This window comes from Melitaea cinxia, chromosome 4 (genome assembly GCF_905220565.1).
Source record: "Melitaea cinxia chromosome 4, ilMelCinx1.1, whole genome shotgun sequence".
In the NCBI taxonomy this organism is placed as follows: Eukaryota; Metazoa; Arthropoda; class Insecta; order Lepidoptera; family Nymphalidae; genus Melitaea; species Melitaea cinxia.
The window spans coordinates 7,802,238-7,818,230 of record NC_059397.1 but is presented as its reverse complement, the minus strand read 5'-3'; the positions used below and the strand labels follow the sequence as shown (position 1 = coordinate 7,818,230).

General features: G+C 30.8%; 2 protein-coding genes across 2 annotated transcripts; one reads left to right on the top strand and one right to left on the bottom strand.

Moving 5' to 3' along the window:
- LOC123670293 (vacuolar protein-sorting-associated protein 36) lies at window positions 1-4,384 on the bottom strand. The gene is made up of 7 exons (XM_045603800.1): window positions 4,289-4,384; window positions 4,023-4,218; window positions 3,577-3,938; window positions 2,764-2,928; window positions 2,538-2,638; window positions 2,235-2,349; window positions 1-219 (listed from the first exon to the last, which is right to left on the bottom strand). The coding sequence occupies exons 1-7, from the start codon at window positions 4,382-4,384 to the stop codon at window positions 49-51; spliced, it is 1,206 nt and encodes a 401-aa protein (XP_045459756.1). The 3' UTR covers window positions 1-48.
- Window positions 4,385-5,497: 1,113 nt separating this feature from the next.
- Window positions 5,498-15,634, top strand: LOC123670093 (histidine--tRNA ligase, cytoplasmic). The gene is made up of 9 exons (XM_045603601.1): window positions 5,498-5,779; window positions 5,880-6,152; window positions 6,824-7,036; window positions 7,233-7,454; window positions 7,775-7,981; window positions 11,951-12,245; window positions 12,502-12,602; window positions 14,366-14,548; window positions 14,988-15,634. Exons 1-9 carry the CDS (start codon window positions 5,687-5,689, stop codon window positions 15,225-15,227), a joined length of 1,827 nt encoding a protein of 608 aa, XP_045459557.1. The 5' UTR covers window positions 5,498-5,686; the 3' UTR covers window positions 15,228-15,634.
- The last annotated feature ends 359 nt before the right edge of the window (window positions 15,635-15,993 follow it).

The window sequence follows — 15,993 nt, the reverse complement described above, 5'->3', positions numbered from 1 at the left end:
TAACTTTATAAAAATATTTATTGTAATATATTTATTTATGTATATTATTTACACTTTCTCAAGAAACAAATTGGGGTAAAAAGCTAAACCTTCAATCGATTCGTCCCGACACGCCAAGCCTAGGCGTTCTGTCGTAAAAAGGCGCTCGCGAGCGAGTAGGACGGAAACATTAGCAATTTGTGACAATTTCACCGGAGTTAGGAATCCATTTTCTTCAAGCTGAAAATTTACAACGTAATTGTCAAATTAAATGATAGCATAGTAATATAATAAAAAAAAAAATATAAAAGAATCTTAATATATAGAACAAAGTCAGGTTTGTTGAAAACAAAGAGTTATAACTCGAGAATGGCTTGAGTGATTATCATGGTTTTTGATTTGTTCTATTTGTCTCCGTCCCGAATAATACAATAATTAAACATGAAAGACATTGGAAAATTGTTGAAAAAAAAAATCCAATACAAAATGTGACAATCATGGGTATCATAATTGTCAAACATTTAATTTTCATCCCGTCGATACGGTAAACTCTCCTAATAAAAAAATGTTTTTGAATAAAGGTTTCGAATCGAAAAGATATATCCACAATATACGGATAGTGGCGTATTTAAGATTTTAGTAATGTAGAATGTCAGCAAATAAAAAAAGGATTGACGTATAGGTATATTTGTTGTTAAATACGGCGTGCAATGCGAAATGATGCATTTTTAACAGCTAAAAAGATATATAAAGATATCACATTAATTATGATCATAATTATATCATATAGCTGGTATTTTGGTTATTCAATATGAATTGTATCTATGCTAATATTATAAAACAGAAGCGTTTGTTTGTTTAAACACTCAAATCTTAAGAACTACTAGTTCGAATTGAAAATACTTTTTGTGTTTGATAGTCCATTTTCCGAGGAAGGCTATATAATATTTTAGGACCTTTTATTTTCTCAAATTAACGCGGGGGTAACGGCGGGCCATAGCTAGTTATCAATAAAATTATAGAAGAAATTATAATAATAAAAATATATTCTATGGATGCGCTTTTAAATTTATATTGGCGTGAATGTGATATGTATTAAGAGCCATTTCACACTAAAAATAGCGAAAAAAAAAAACCAAAATACCATCTTGATCATTTTCTAATGTATAATAAAAATTAATAACTATGGTATAAAATATTTTTTACATAATTCATCATTACATCATCATTACAGCCTATACAGTCCACTGCTGGACATAGGCCTCCACAAGTTTACGCCGAAAATAACGTGAACTCATGTGTTTTGCCCATAGTCACCACGCTGGGCAGGCGGGTTGGTGACCGCAGTACTGGCTTTGTCGCACCGAAGACGCTGCTGCCCGTCTTCGGCCTGTGTATTTCAAAGCCAGCAGTTGGATGGTTATCCCGCCATCAGTCGGCTTCTTAAGTTCCAAGGTGGTTGTGGAACCTTGTTATCCCTTAGTCGCCTCTTACGACACCCACGGGAAGAGAGGGGGTGGCTAAATTCTTTAGTGCCGTAGCCACACAGCACATACATACATTACATAATTACATAATTAATTTGTTAAAAATTTCAAGTATGCTATATAAAAACAGTCAATAAATTTAAAATAAAAATAAAAAATCAATTTTATGAAACAAGTTTTTTTTTAATTGATTTAGTTTTTTCAGATTACGAATGAATCTAATATTTACGATATGAATAAAATAGCATTTTATTATGCCCCAGAAAATCTGTGTGTGAATGTGAGTTGCATAGTTTTGGATGAAAGTAGACCAACAAATTTTGGCGGTTTTAATTTATTTTAACCGACTTCCAAAAAAGGAGGAGGCTCTCAATTCGACTGTATTTTTTTTATGTATGTTACTTCAGAACTTTTGACTGGGTGGACAGATTTCGACAAAAAAATTTAATCGAAAGGTGGTGTGTGTCATTTGATCCCACTTGAATTTATTTGAGATCTAACAACTACTTTTCGAGTTATATCTAATAATGCGTTTTTACTTGACTATTTTTTCGTCGACCTACGTTGTATTATGATGATTTTTTTTATTATCAAATGCTAGTGTTAGTCACTTTGTCTGATTTAAATTTGATCAAGATCTGATGAGTACTTTTTGAGTTATCCTTAATAAATGCATATTATTTGGTCACTTTTCAACTACCTATATTTTATTACTTTTTTCATTTACAAGCACACAACTATTTTGTATATAAAAAAAAGTGCATGTACCATTTGACTAGTTGATTTTGCAATTTCCTCATCCCTGTTACTATTTAGCTGAAGAACACAAGCTCCACTTGGGAATTTACGTAAAGACATAGGTGCATCGATTGTTTGAAGCAACCTGAAACAAGGCAAGTATGTATAATTTTAGAGTTGTCGTCATATTAAAATTGCTATAGTTGTAATGAAGTCACAGTTAGGACTCTGTTGCAGTGTATAATATTATTTTAAAAGCCTTTAATCTTTCTATACAAAAAAGACAATTTTTTATGACATTTCTCATAGAATATTTATTAATATTCTACTCACTTGCAAGCATTAAGCAAATCTTCAGGTGAAATAAGTTCCAAGCCTCTAGCTCTATTTACTCTGCACCATACATCTGCTAGAGACATTATTCCACCACAGTCCTAAAATAAATGGAAACGATTACTAAAATCTTTTTTCATTATATAACAAAAATCACTTATTGTGCAAAAATATCCAATAACAGAAATAAAAAAACATGTTTGTTTTTTAATTTCAGCAGACTTACAATCAAAACTGCCACCATCATATCCGATATCTGTTGAGCTAAACCTATATAATAATCTGAGTCTGATCTAAATGCATCTCTTGTGACTGGATCGTCAATACCTAAGCTCATTAAATAAGCCTTGAATCTAACAGTATCATCTTCTGATATATCACCTTGTTTTTCCTGTAAGAAAAAACAATTTATATCTATTTATTTATTTACTTAAAGGAAAAAAATAGATACAATTTATGTGATAAACAGTGCAGCAAAAACAATAAACAGTTTAACAGTGCACTGTGTTTCTAAAATAATAATAGTAAAGTACACGCAATATTATATACTAATATAAAAATATGATATCGCTCCTTAGCGATAAGGCAGCCTTTTGTACTTATCTCCTGTTTTTATTTTTGTAATTTTGCTCACTTTTTATTATTATATAAAGCTATAGAATATACAATAATAGATTATATATGTGAATATAATTAGAAAGAAAAAAAAAATTAACATCAAGTGGATAAGAATAATAATAATTATAATAATAAATGCAGCCATTTCATTCTCTCTCTATATGTTGGTCTAAAAGTAGGTCTTTTAAATTCGATAGCAAACTATTTATTAAGAAAGGAATAATATATTCAAGCTTATGTTTTCCATAAAAATTACTACGTCTAGGTATTTTAATGTGTGATTTGTAATATTTTTTGTTGTTTTTATTGTCTCATTTTTATTTGAATGTTTGAATTAAAATATTGTTCTATTAATAATGTATATAAGATATTTAAGAAATTAACTTTAATGATAAATGAGGTCTCAAAATCTGAAACGTACCCTTATTTTTGATGAAATTGTCTTAGATATTGTAACCATTTCTTTAGCTTTTTCCATTAATTTTTTCAAATCTTGGAAAGCCACACTAATACTCTGGTCTGTAGCTCTATGTTGTTCTTCTATACTTCTTTCAATACCAACTATACCTAAACGAATTTTCGAATTGACTGGTGCTGCCGAGGGTTTTGGAGTCAAACTTGGTGGTGACAGATCGGCTGAAGTAGCTGCTTGTTGAGGTCTTTCCCACGCTTTAGCTGATACTGCGTCATTAAGTGCTTTATAAAAGGCAGTATCAATACCATCTTTAAATGAAAATTTTATAAAATGGTACGGACTTACAACGGCAGGGCCAGGCCTTTTACCTTAAAAACGTGTAAATGTGAATAATAATTGTATCGAAGAATTTGAATATAATTTAAATATATTGTGATTATTTAAAAGGTTACCTGGAATTGTTGGTCCTAGATGTAATATTATTCGTTTCGGGCCACCAAGTCCGAACATTCCACCACTTTCCTCTTCTATACAGAATATGTAAAATAAATGTAGAGACAAACATACAAATCCCTTTGGTATATCACCCGGCTTGCCCCACAGAATTCTGTGTGTCGTTAGTACTACTTCACCGTCAACGAATTGTGTCTAGAATGTGAGTATTAATAAGGAATAACGTACATATTTAAGTATACCCATAAACATACGATAATTTTACCTTATCGTCTCCGTCATAGATTTTAACATTTTTGTCACGTTTAATATAATTTTCTCCTTCGAATAAGCGAGCTTCTATGTATTCAAATCTATCCATATCAATCTTTTATTTAAATAGAACAAATTAATATATGATTTTTAGCAATCAATGATTTTTAAATTAGTTTATTAAAATATTTTGTTACATTATTTCTTGTTACATATATCTAACGTAATATTATATTACAGATTCTTTAGTTTAAGCTTTTTCATCGAAGTTATGAGAAAGGAAAATTTTTAATCTAACTTTACTGTAATTCTAATTTATGAATTGCAAAGAGTATGAATTGTATGAACACTGTCTTGACATTTTTAAAATTGACATAATGACATAAGTCGGTTTAGTATTAGTCTATGCTCCATGGTATTAGTAATAAGTGAGATTAATCGAATTTTGAAATAATTGTTTATTTTTCCAAGTGAACGATTTTATAATTAACGATTTATTTGAAAATATTAAAATAATAATCAATTTTTCGTAATAAAAAATGACAAATCGATTTTAATGAATATTATATAATTAAATATATATCTAATACACATCGGTACTGGGAGTACCGATTTTAATGATTCTTAAAGTTAAAAGTTATGAGGTGGCACTCCATACGCTTTGCGTATATAGTGCCAATTTGCGTGTATAGTGGCTTATGATATAAACGTTAAATTTGTTCGAACTATTTATATTTATTTAAAAATTAAAGAAAGTGGATCTGTTCCAAACTATACTTGAGCAATTATAAATGCAACTTGAGCAGTTTTTTAACACTTTGAGCAATTTAAAATATTGTATACATCAAAAGATATAGGAGTTTGAAAATATTGATAAATGATTTTTTTTTTCAACGAATTTATTGATTTTTAATTAAATAGTTTAAGTCGAGCAATTTAAAAGGACAACGTAGTTGAAATTTTGAATTGAGCTATTGAAAATCTATCGATTAGTATTTTTTTTATTACAAGTATCATTATTTTGCAGGCTGGGGTGGGTTAGGTGGCTAAGTATTGCATAGCGAGATTTTTATAAGTAAGACCGTAAATGTTATACTAAGACTACAGTTATTAATAACTAAACTATTACAACTTAATTTTATTTATTTCAAAATATGAAATATTTACTCCTTAATAGCCTTGACAAGCGACAGTGACATTTGAATATTTGACAATCACTTTTGTGTTGGAGCAATTTATGAGTGAAATGAAAGGTTTGAGTTTAGACGTGAGAGGAAAAGTTAACCTGCAATTATTTCACTGTTAGAACGTTAGTAGCACTATTGCTACCTTTGCTATTGCTGAATTCAGCCTTGAGTGTGTGGCGGTTATTAGATATAATTTTTGCACATTGTATTTAATTTTTTCAATTATGTCTGAGTCTCAAGAAATTTTATTACAAAAAATCAAAGAACAGGGTGATCTTGTAAGAAAATTAAAAGCAACTAAGGCATCAAATGATAAGGTAAGCACTTGATTATGATCGAAATGTCTGCAATACAATGTATTCCTTCCTAATCGTAAGTTGCGTCATATTAAAGTTAACATAGGTCATCATTTTATAGGTTAAGACGAACAAAAATCCCTATGGAGATCTCGAGCAATTAAATAAACATCTGTCTCAATTTAGTTACGTATGTGGCTACATGCCTTGTAAAATTGACGTAGAAACACATAGTAGTTTAGATAGTAAAATAGATTTTCAAAAATACCCTTACATAAAGAGATGGTGGTACCATATGCGGAGTTTCAATGACTCTGAGAGATCTCAACTACCAGAAAGATATTCAAATTGTATGATAAGTAAAATAAATAATGAAAAAAGTATCGATCTCCAGGTTGGTAGTTTGTTATAAGTTTCTGTTGTATGCACCACTTTTATGAGCAAGCTATTAGTTTAGTTTATGAGATCTATGAACCTCCACATATGGTTGCTTGTTACCACTAATTGTCATGCTTAAAATTTTTTAATAAAAATCATTAACAGTCCTTTTTTTTTTGTAAATGTTTCAAAAAAACAGTGGTGACGAGGAATCATATTGTGAAGTTTTTGAAGTGGAAAAAACTCAAGCATTATGCATAAAGCATTGAAGCTTGTAAAAAGTAGCACAACAAAGCTATGGTTGCACAACTCGATTGAAAGAAGCAGTATAACAAAAACTATTGCAACAACATCTTATTTCAAGGTACCAGGCGGCTGTGGCTTATATTACAGAATGTCGTATTATTTTGTTAATATCTATTGCACATTTTTTGTACTTGTAATTGGCATTTTTATTGTTTTTGTTATATATATTATTATTATTATTATTATTATTATATTTTTTGATTTAGTTGATCCCCATTTTGAATTCAGGTATGTTTTTTCTCAGTGTAAACTAATCTTTAGTAATAAACTGATTGCTGAATGCCTTTTGATGTCTGTAAGGTCTTTTTTCAATTTTTACCTTTAAAAAGTACAAAATGAGTATATCAATGATACGTGTAAGAAAAATTAAATAAATTCTAGATTCAAGAGGAGGTGTCAAAGTTACTGGCTTTAAAAGCTCAGTTAGGCTCCGAAGATGCAGCACCATCAAAGTTTGTTCTTAAGACTGCAAAAGGGACAAGGGACTACAATCCTCAGCAGATGACAATTCGTAATAATGTGTTGCAAAAAATTATCACTGTGTTTAAGAGACATGGTGCTGAATGTATTGATACTCCAGTTTTTGAATTGAAGGTATATTTTAATTGCTTAAAATATTATATTAATATTACTATATGGAGAATAACTTGTTGATTGTCCTTTGGATCTACTAGTGGGTTTTATATACAATTTATTATGTTAGAAAACCCTTTTATGGAAAATGAATCTGCTATAAAACCTTAGAATTTAATCCTTAAAAGTGGCCTCATTAATTTTTTTTCTTTTACAGGATGTCCTAACAGGAAAGTATGGTGAAGATTCAAAGCTGATTTATGATTTAAAAGACCAGGGTGGAGAGATTTTGTCTCTAAGATATGACTTAACAGTACCTTTGGCCAGATACTTGGCCATGAACAAGATAAATACTCTGAAAAGGTACCACATTGCTAAGGTGTACAGGAGAGATAATCCAGCTATGACAAGGGGGAGGTACAGGGAGTTCTATCAATGTGTAAGACAGTGTTATTAAAAATAATTAAAGTTATTTTAAAGCTTAAAGTTAATTTTGTAGAGAAAATAATTATGTTTTACTGAATAGTAAATTACACAAATCAGTTAACACTAAATTAAATTTCTATTTTAAACTCTATAAGTTAGATTAACTTATGAAAAACGCTTAACTAATAAAATAATTAATATTGGTTTTTGGATGCATTTAAGTAAAATATTAAAAAATGTAAATGATTTCTCAAAAATAATACATGTTCATAATAGATCTTAAAAAACTTAATAGGTATATTTCTTAAATAATTTAAAGCATAAATTTTACAGGATTTTGATATTGCTGGTCAATATGATTTGATGGTGCCGGATTCTGAATGTCTTAAAGTAGTCACTGAGATATTGGACGCCTTAGATATTGGAAAGTATGTCCTCAAGGTTAATCACAGACGATTGCTTGATGGGATGTTTGACGCTTGTGGTGTACCAGATGATAAGTTCCGCTCCACTTGTTCAACTGTTGACAAACTTGATAAGGTAATGAGCTATTCTGTTCATTTCGAAATTAAAAATAATACATCAATGTATCATAATTTATAGATAATGAACAGATCAATTCGAATTAGATAATATTTTTTAAATTAGTTACAATGCAGGTAATGACAGAATCCCAAATAATCTTGGATTCAATAAGACAACCACTTTAGCTTGTGTTATTGTTCAATTCCGTTATTCATGAGTGGATTATATCAGAGATACTCCTTACATGCCTTGAAGGTCTTGTTTTTTATAAAAGCAAGGTTTCTAAAACCTGTTTCTAAAAGTGGTGGCATAGATCTCCTACATGTTACATGTAGAAGATACATGTTAGCAGTAAAAAACAATAGATGCTCGAAAAGACTTACATACAGTTCATATTTTATAACATATATATAGTATAAACTGCCACTTTGATAGCATCTATCAAGCCATTGCTTTGGGACAAAAATTATGCCATGATGAGGTCACTAAAGAGATGCGAATTTGATTGTGACAGTATCCAAGTTTTGAAGTGCTTGTACATCAAAATATATAGAGAAACGTCAAAATATGAAGTGCACGGCACTTTTATCTTCTGTTTTGAAAGTCTTTAAGCTACTGAATTATTTGTGTGGACTTCAAATTAAGCTAAATAACCTTAAAAAAATTTCAAAGGCCAAAAATTAACATATGCAAGTCTAAGACTGCTTCCTGCTTATGACTCGTCTCATCTAATAATTTTTGAGAAAAACCGGCGTCAAAATTGGCAAATTATATTACATCTGGTACAAACAATTCCACTAGATAGGACCAATTTCTACATAGAAGTAAAACGCAGATTACAGCTTAACTGGATTTTGGATAACTGAGTTTTCGGACAGCTAAATTACAATTTTTTTTTAATCCCTGCGGTCACCAAACCGCCTGCCCAGCGTGGTGACTATGGGCAACACACATAAGTTTACGCCATTTTTGACGCGAACTTGTGGAGGCCTATGTCCAGCAGTGGACTGCAATAGGCTGTAGTAATAATCTCAAGGTCAGTCTTCGAAAGTTCTTAATGCTAGAGATGCTATATTTTCTGAAATATAGTGGCTAACTGGTTCTTTAAAGGAATTCTGGAATATTGAGTTGGCTATGGAGAGAGCTTGCCTCAGCGTGCATATTATACGCTATTGAATCTGGAATAAGATCTGTAGAAGAACCGGTGTAACTGAGCTCAAGATGTCCTGGAGGTGAAGTAGCCATGACAAAGTACATAATTCAAAGAAATGGTGGTTGTTGGGCTACTAATATTGGAATAGTGACTTGAGGTGGATGAGCTGGACACTACATTGATCCAAGATTGTGAATGTTGGGAATCTTATTAATAGTAGGAAGCTATGATCAGCAGTGATGGACAGTGAATTGCTGATTAATTTTTAAATTAATTTGGATCATATCGATGCCTAACAGCCAAAAAGGGTTAAGCGACATTTTTTGAGAAACTGAGTTATATATATAGTTTATATATATAGTTGTATTCGATTCTAACTATATATACAGGGTGTGGCGTAAATAGTGGTCCACCGTTAAGGATTCGATAAACCAGGTAATTTACTATAACATATTACAATTTTATCCATTTTTACCCAAAGGTTCCGGAAATATTTTTATTTTTTATTTTTTTACGATATTTGTACCCCTTGTTACAAATTTGGTTGTAGTTTTAACAAATACCATTATTTTTTCATTTTGATTACTGGTAATTACTGCTGAACACTAGAGCTATCGTTAAATAACACGTTTTTAATGTAAATTTAAGGCTTTTGAAGAAAAAAATTGGTTTTACTCTACTTTAAACTCAAATTTTTAACATATCATGCTAATTCAAGAGCGATTTTTGTAAAAAAAATGTACTAAGCTGTCAGTGCCCATTCATTTAAAAATATGCCTACTAAATACCAATTTCAAAATGGTATCACAATAGCAGATCCTTTTGTTTAACAGAAAGATATCCAATTTTAATTGAAGAAAGGAAGATTTTCATTAAAATACATTTTAAAATTTAGTTGCGTTAATACTTATGATTTTTGTAAAAAAAGTAACTACACTGTCAGTGCCTATTCATTTTAAAATATTCCTACTAATAACAGATTTTAAAACGATTTGCCATCCCATTAATAAAAAAAATTATTGCAATTTTAATTGAAAAAGACTTAAAATAAAAATAAAAAATTACTACTGTTACAGAGTGATCTTGGCCTAACTTGTAAATTAGAACAAGGCATTAAAAAATAATTGTGTTTGCTCACAAACGAAAAAAAAAATCGACTTCAATTACATCGACGAGTAATACAACGTAGATCGACGAAAAAATAGTCAAGTAACTATGCGTTATACAAAGATTACTCAAAAAGTAGTTATCAGATTTCAATAAAATTTATATGTGACCACATGATAATCGATTAAATTAAAAATTATCAAAATCGGTACATCCAGTAAAAAGTTATTGCGGATTTTCGAGAGTTTCCCTCGATTTCTCTGGGATCCCATCATCAGATCCTAGTTTTCTTATCATGGTACCAAACTAGGGATATCCCCTTTCCAACAAAAAAATAATTATCAAAATCGGTACATCCAGTAGAAAGTTATGCGGTATAATACACCGTAGGTCGACGAAAAAAGCGTCAAGTAAAAACGGATTATTAGATATAGCTCGAAAAGTAGTTGTTAGATCTCAAATAAATTTAAATGGGCCCAATTGACACACACCACCTTTCGATTAAAAAAATTCTCGAAATCGGTCCACACGGTCAAAGGTTCTGATGTAACATACATAAAAAAAAATACAGTCGAATTGAGAACCTCCTCCTTTTTTGGAAGTCGGTTAAAAACAAGTCATACTGTCATCGTTTATTATTATTCTTTGACATGATTACAAACACTGTATATTCGACGTTGCAGAGCATGTATAGCTGCGAATGGGGGCATTTCGAGCATTTAGTGTAATTTTTAGAGTGTTTGTAATCATCGCAAAGAATAATAATCAACGATGACAGTATGACTTATTTTTTTTAATGCCTTGTTCTAATTTACAAGTTAGGCCAAGATCACTCTGTAACAGTAGTAATTTTTTATTTTTATTTTAAGTCTTTTTCAATTAAAATTGCAATAATTTTTTTTATTAATGGGATGGCAAATCGTTTTAAAATCTGTTATTAGTAGGAATATTTTAAAATGAATAGGCACTGACAGTATAGTTACTTTTTTTACAAAAATCATAAGTATTAACGCAACTAAATTTTAAAATGTATTTTAATGAAAATCTTCCTTTCTTCAATTAAAATTGGATATCTTTCTGTTAAACAAAAGGATCTGCTATTATGATACCATTTTGAAATTGGTATTTAGTAGGCATATTTTTAAATGAATGGGCACTGACAGCTTAGTACATTTTTTTTACAAAAATCGCTCTTGAATTAGCATGATATGTTAAAAATTTGGGTTTAAAGTAGAGTAAAACCAATTTTTTTCTTCAAAAGCCTTAAATTTACATTAAAAACGTGTTATTTAACGATAGCTCTAGTGTTCAGCAGTAATTACCAGTAATCAAAATGAAAAAATAATGGTATTTGTTAAAACTACAACCAAATTTGTAACAAGGGGTACAAATATCGTAAAAAAATAAAAAATAAAAATATTTCCGGAACCTTTGGGTAAAAATGGATAAAATTGTAATATGTTATAGTAAATTACCTGGTTTATCGAATCCTTAACGGTGGACCACTATTTACGCCACATCCTGTATAACTCAGTTTCTCAAAAAATGTCGCTTAACCCTTTTTGGCTGTTAGGCATCGATATGTAAACCCTTAATATGTGGTTTCGCTTTTATTTGCAAATGTTTTAAATTAAAAAATTAGTAATATTTAATGGTGTTATATCTCTTTGTGTTATTTATATTGTTTCCTGTGCAATATAACATCAAATTAATTTCCCTAACAGGCGCCCTGGGAAGAAGTTCGCACAGAAATGATCAATGAAAAAGGTGTTGCACCTGATGCAGCCGATCGTATTGGAGAATATGTGCGATTGAATGGTGGCATTGAATTAGTTGAAAAACTTTTACAAGATGAAAAATTAACTAAGTCTAAAGGAGCGGTTGAAGGTCTCGAAGGAATAAAACTACTTCTGCATTATTGTGAACTTCTCGGAATAAAAGATAAAATATTGTTTGATTTGAGCCTTGCAAGAGGCTTGGATTATTATACTGGTGTTATTTATGAAGCTGTTTTAACACGTAAGTAGCTTGTGCATATTTAGCATTATATGTTTTACTTAATTTGATTAAATTGGCAAGTCAGTCAAGTCAAGTCAGTTTGTTTTAAAAATGCTTTAAAATTTTGATATAAATATAAAATATTTATTTAAAAAGAAATGAACAATTATGTAACATCTTTGTTCTTTTTTAATAATGATGGTGTGATTTATTTATTATTAAATATTTTTTATTTCAAAGAATAATTGGATTCTAAATAAAATTCATTTTGTTTTAGACCCAATTAAAATAGGAAATGAAGAACAAACAATTGGATCAATCGCTGGGGGAGGGAGATATGATAATCTTGTTGGCATGTTCGACTCAAAGAATAAACAGGTATTAAACACGATTCATTCATGTTTCTTACAAAAAAAAATCCTTAGGTTACTGTTAATACCAAAATATTGAGAACTTGTCCCATAAACCGTTAAAGTACTAAATATTTAAATATCTGTCACAAAATGAAAGTCAATTAGTTCCAGCACATTCTCAAATAATGGCGCAATTGCTCCTCTGAGTAATTATATTGTTAATCAGTATTGCTGCATTCATAAATGCTTTTGATTAATGTATTAAATAAAAACAGCTAGTTTTAATAATATTGATATAAATTTTAACTTTACTATCTGTAACTATATTTATGCTTTGTTTGTAATATATTTGTGGTGTACAATAAAGTATAAAATAAATAAATAAATAAAAGAAAATAAATATCATAATTATAAACATCTTCTCAATTTTTATTATCTTTATTATAGTTACAATAAATTAATACTATTGACCTTGACCTACTGCTATCGATAGCAAATGCAGTATAGTGGCACAGCTCTACTTTAAAGTTGTCTAAACAACTTATCTATTTGTATTAAGGTCAAATATATCATTAAGTTATGTAAAGAATATAGTTACAATATGATTACGATATTTCGAGTAATAAGTATATTTTATACTATATTTCCGTTCGCGGCTTCGTCCGTGTGGATTACACGATTTTGGCTGCTTCGTTTTCTTATTCTAAAATATAACCCATGTCACTTAGTGAGTAGCATTTGGTTAAATAATTTTTAAGTCTGTTCACCAGGTATAAGTTTATTTATCTATCACAATCAAACAAAAAAATCATACGTTTGCTTTTTTACAATATTAGTACCTATAGATTTCATTTAATTTTATTAAGGTTTACATTTTTTTGTATAAATACTTGTATTTTTATTGTACAAAGACATTCAATATTTGAATGAATGAACAGTATGAAAGTAATTTTTTTTAAGTAAACGTTTAATTTATGAATCTTATATTTTGATTTACTTATGGTTTTGTATATATTTTTCAAGCGTTGGCGCAATGCAACTGTCACAGCACTGGTTTGTGGTTGTTGCGCTGGCGGTCGCGTGTTCGATCCCTGCACATGACAAACATTTATATTGGCCATACAGATGTTTGCCGTGGTCTGTGGGTCTGTCCTTGAGGGTCTCCCCACCGTGCCTCGGAGAGCACGTTAAGCCGTCTGTCCCGGTTATTACCATGTACACCTGATAGCGATCGTTACTCATAGTAGGCAATATATCCGCCAACCCGCATTGGAGCAGCGTGGTGGATTAAGCTCTGATCCTTCTCCTACATGGGGAAAGAGGCCTATGCCCAGTAGTGGGATATTACAGGCTGAAGCGTTATATATATACGGTCGAATTGAGTAACCTCCTCCTTTTTTGAACGATACAATATATGTATATTGTATCGTTCAAAAAAGGAGGAGCATTTTTATATAATTAATGTTAATTTACATTGAAAATAAAAGTCATACAATATTAAATAGTAATTCCTTAGTATTGAATAGTATACACATATCTATTATATTTAATTTATCGGGAGGGTTAAATTTAAGAGTACTGTGAGCTTGTTTAATTTGGGAACAAAGTAATATAATACAACTAAGCTAATGTTTTTTAATAAGTAATTAATATTCCGCACGAAAATAATCACCAGCACCAGATAAAAAAAAAAAAAAAAAAAAAATCAAAATCACATAAAAGATATAATCGAGTTGAGAGACTTCCTTTTTTTTAAGTCTGTCAAAAATCTCGGATTGTGTGTCTTAGGTGCCCTGTGTGGGGGTTAGTATCGGTGTGGAGCGTGTTTTCTCTGTTCTGGAGGCGAAGCTAGCTGCCGGAGACATTAGCGTACGAACCAGCGATGTTGATGTCTATGTGGCGTCCGCGCAGAAAAACTTTCTCGATGAGAGACTGCGTATCTGCGCCGAGCTATGGAACGCCGGAATCAAGGTCAGTATAACTTTTAACTAAGGTGGGGCACAGCAGGAAATATCCTGCTCAAAATCTGGAGCACCTCAACGTTAAGGAAGATCGAAATAATACTGCTTTCATGAAGTGTTCCTGTGACGAGTAAGGTGACTAAAGCTCCTAGTGGCAATTGGGGGAAGGTCAGCCACGCGCTTGTGATGCTTCTGATGTTTCAAATGTCTATAAGCTACGGTAATCGGTTACCATCAGGTAAGTCCTACGATCGTTTGCCGATTTAGTTGAACAAAAAATTACTCTCAACCTTTAAGATCAGAAAATCCCAATAAACAAACGAACAAACTCTCCTACTTTGGAACTAATGTAGTATTTGAACTTGAAAAATAAAGTATGTGTTGTTATAATTTAGTTATACGAAGGTTTATTTTTAAAAAGAGTCTAAGAAAAATGTTACCATTTTCAGACCGAGCAATCCTACAAAAAGAATCCTAAGATGCTAAATCAGCTACAACACTGTGAAGAAAATGGTATACCATTAGCAGTAATCCTCGGCGAGTCGGAACTGAAACGTGGTATTGTTAAAATTCGAAACATTAAAACGAGACAAGAGGAAGAAGTCCCTAGAGACAACTTAGTACAAGAACTTCAGTCAAGAATTGAAGTATTAGACATAAAAGACATGAACGGACCTCTACCAAAATAATATTTACTTGTAAACAATTTTTTATTTTAATAAATTAATATTTGTACAAATATTTTAAAAGTGAGGATCTTTCAAAATTAATTTTTTCAATCTGTCTCGAAATTTGTTTAACCTAAATATTTGTTCTTGCTTTGTTTTTGTCAGTACTTACTAACTTATTTATTTGATAATGTCTGGAATAGTTCGAGCGTGTTTAGGTATGTTGTAAGTATTTGTGAATTGTGTTATACTTCGTATATGATACATGGTTGAGTTAAGTAAGTTTAATTATTTTCTTGTCTTTATCAAATCCTTTTTAACAATGTTTCGTTCAAACATTTTGGTCGTAAATAATATGATAGCAATACATGACTATGTTACAATTCTATTTTATTTATATGCGCATTTATAATGAAGCTTTTGTTGAATCATTTTTTTTTTTGTTAAGTTCCTGTAATTTGTAATTGTGGATAACAAAAATAATGACATTGTTTTCCAGGTAATTATGTACATCGCCGGCAAGAAATTTATGGTGTTGGGGGGAAAGGGGGGGTGGGGGGTGTAAGGCTGTGTGGGTTTTGCACCCCCCCCCCCCGGACAACTATTTTCGTGTAAACGCCGTTGTTACAGAGATATCGTGGTTGAAGATTTGAGGTTCAATTTTTAAATCGGAAAAAATTAACCTACCACCTTTGAGGTTAGAGTAACGCTTGGCTTCGGCTCTGCGGGAAGTGCAGCCCTTCCGCCCTTCCGTGCGAAAGCACGGCGGGCGAGGGTTTAAAAAAAA

What these genes read in the sequence shown, in the direction of transcription:
- LOC123670293 (XM_045603800.1), bottom strand. Translation starts at nt 4,384, where the DNA reads ATGGATAGATTTGAATACATAGAAGCTCGCTTATTCGAAGGAGAAAAT. An exon ending in TCTATGACGGAGACGATAAG is followed by an intron (nt 4,219 to 4,288) that starts GTAAAATTATCG and finishes CTCACATTCTAG; the next exon opens with ACACAATTCGTTGACGGTGA. An exon ending in TGATGGTGGCAGTTTTGATT is followed by an intron (nt 2,639 to 2,763) that starts GTAAGTCTGCTG and finishes CATTTATTTTAG; the next exon opens with GACTGTGGTGGAATAATGTC.
- LOC123670093 (XM_045603601.1), top strand. Translation starts at nt 5,687, where the DNA reads ATGTCTGAGTCTCAAGAAATTTTATTACAAAAAATCAAAGAACAGGGT. An exon ending in ACAGGGAGTTCTATCAATGT is followed by an intron (nt 7,455 to 7,774) that starts GTAAGACAGTGT and finishes TAAATTTTACAG; the next exon opens with GATTTTGATATTGCTGGTCA. An exon ending in TTATGAAGCTGTTTTAACAC is followed by an intron (nt 12,246 to 12,501) that starts GTAAGTAGCTTG and finishes ATTTTGTTTTAG; the next exon opens with ACCCAATTAAAATAGGAAAT.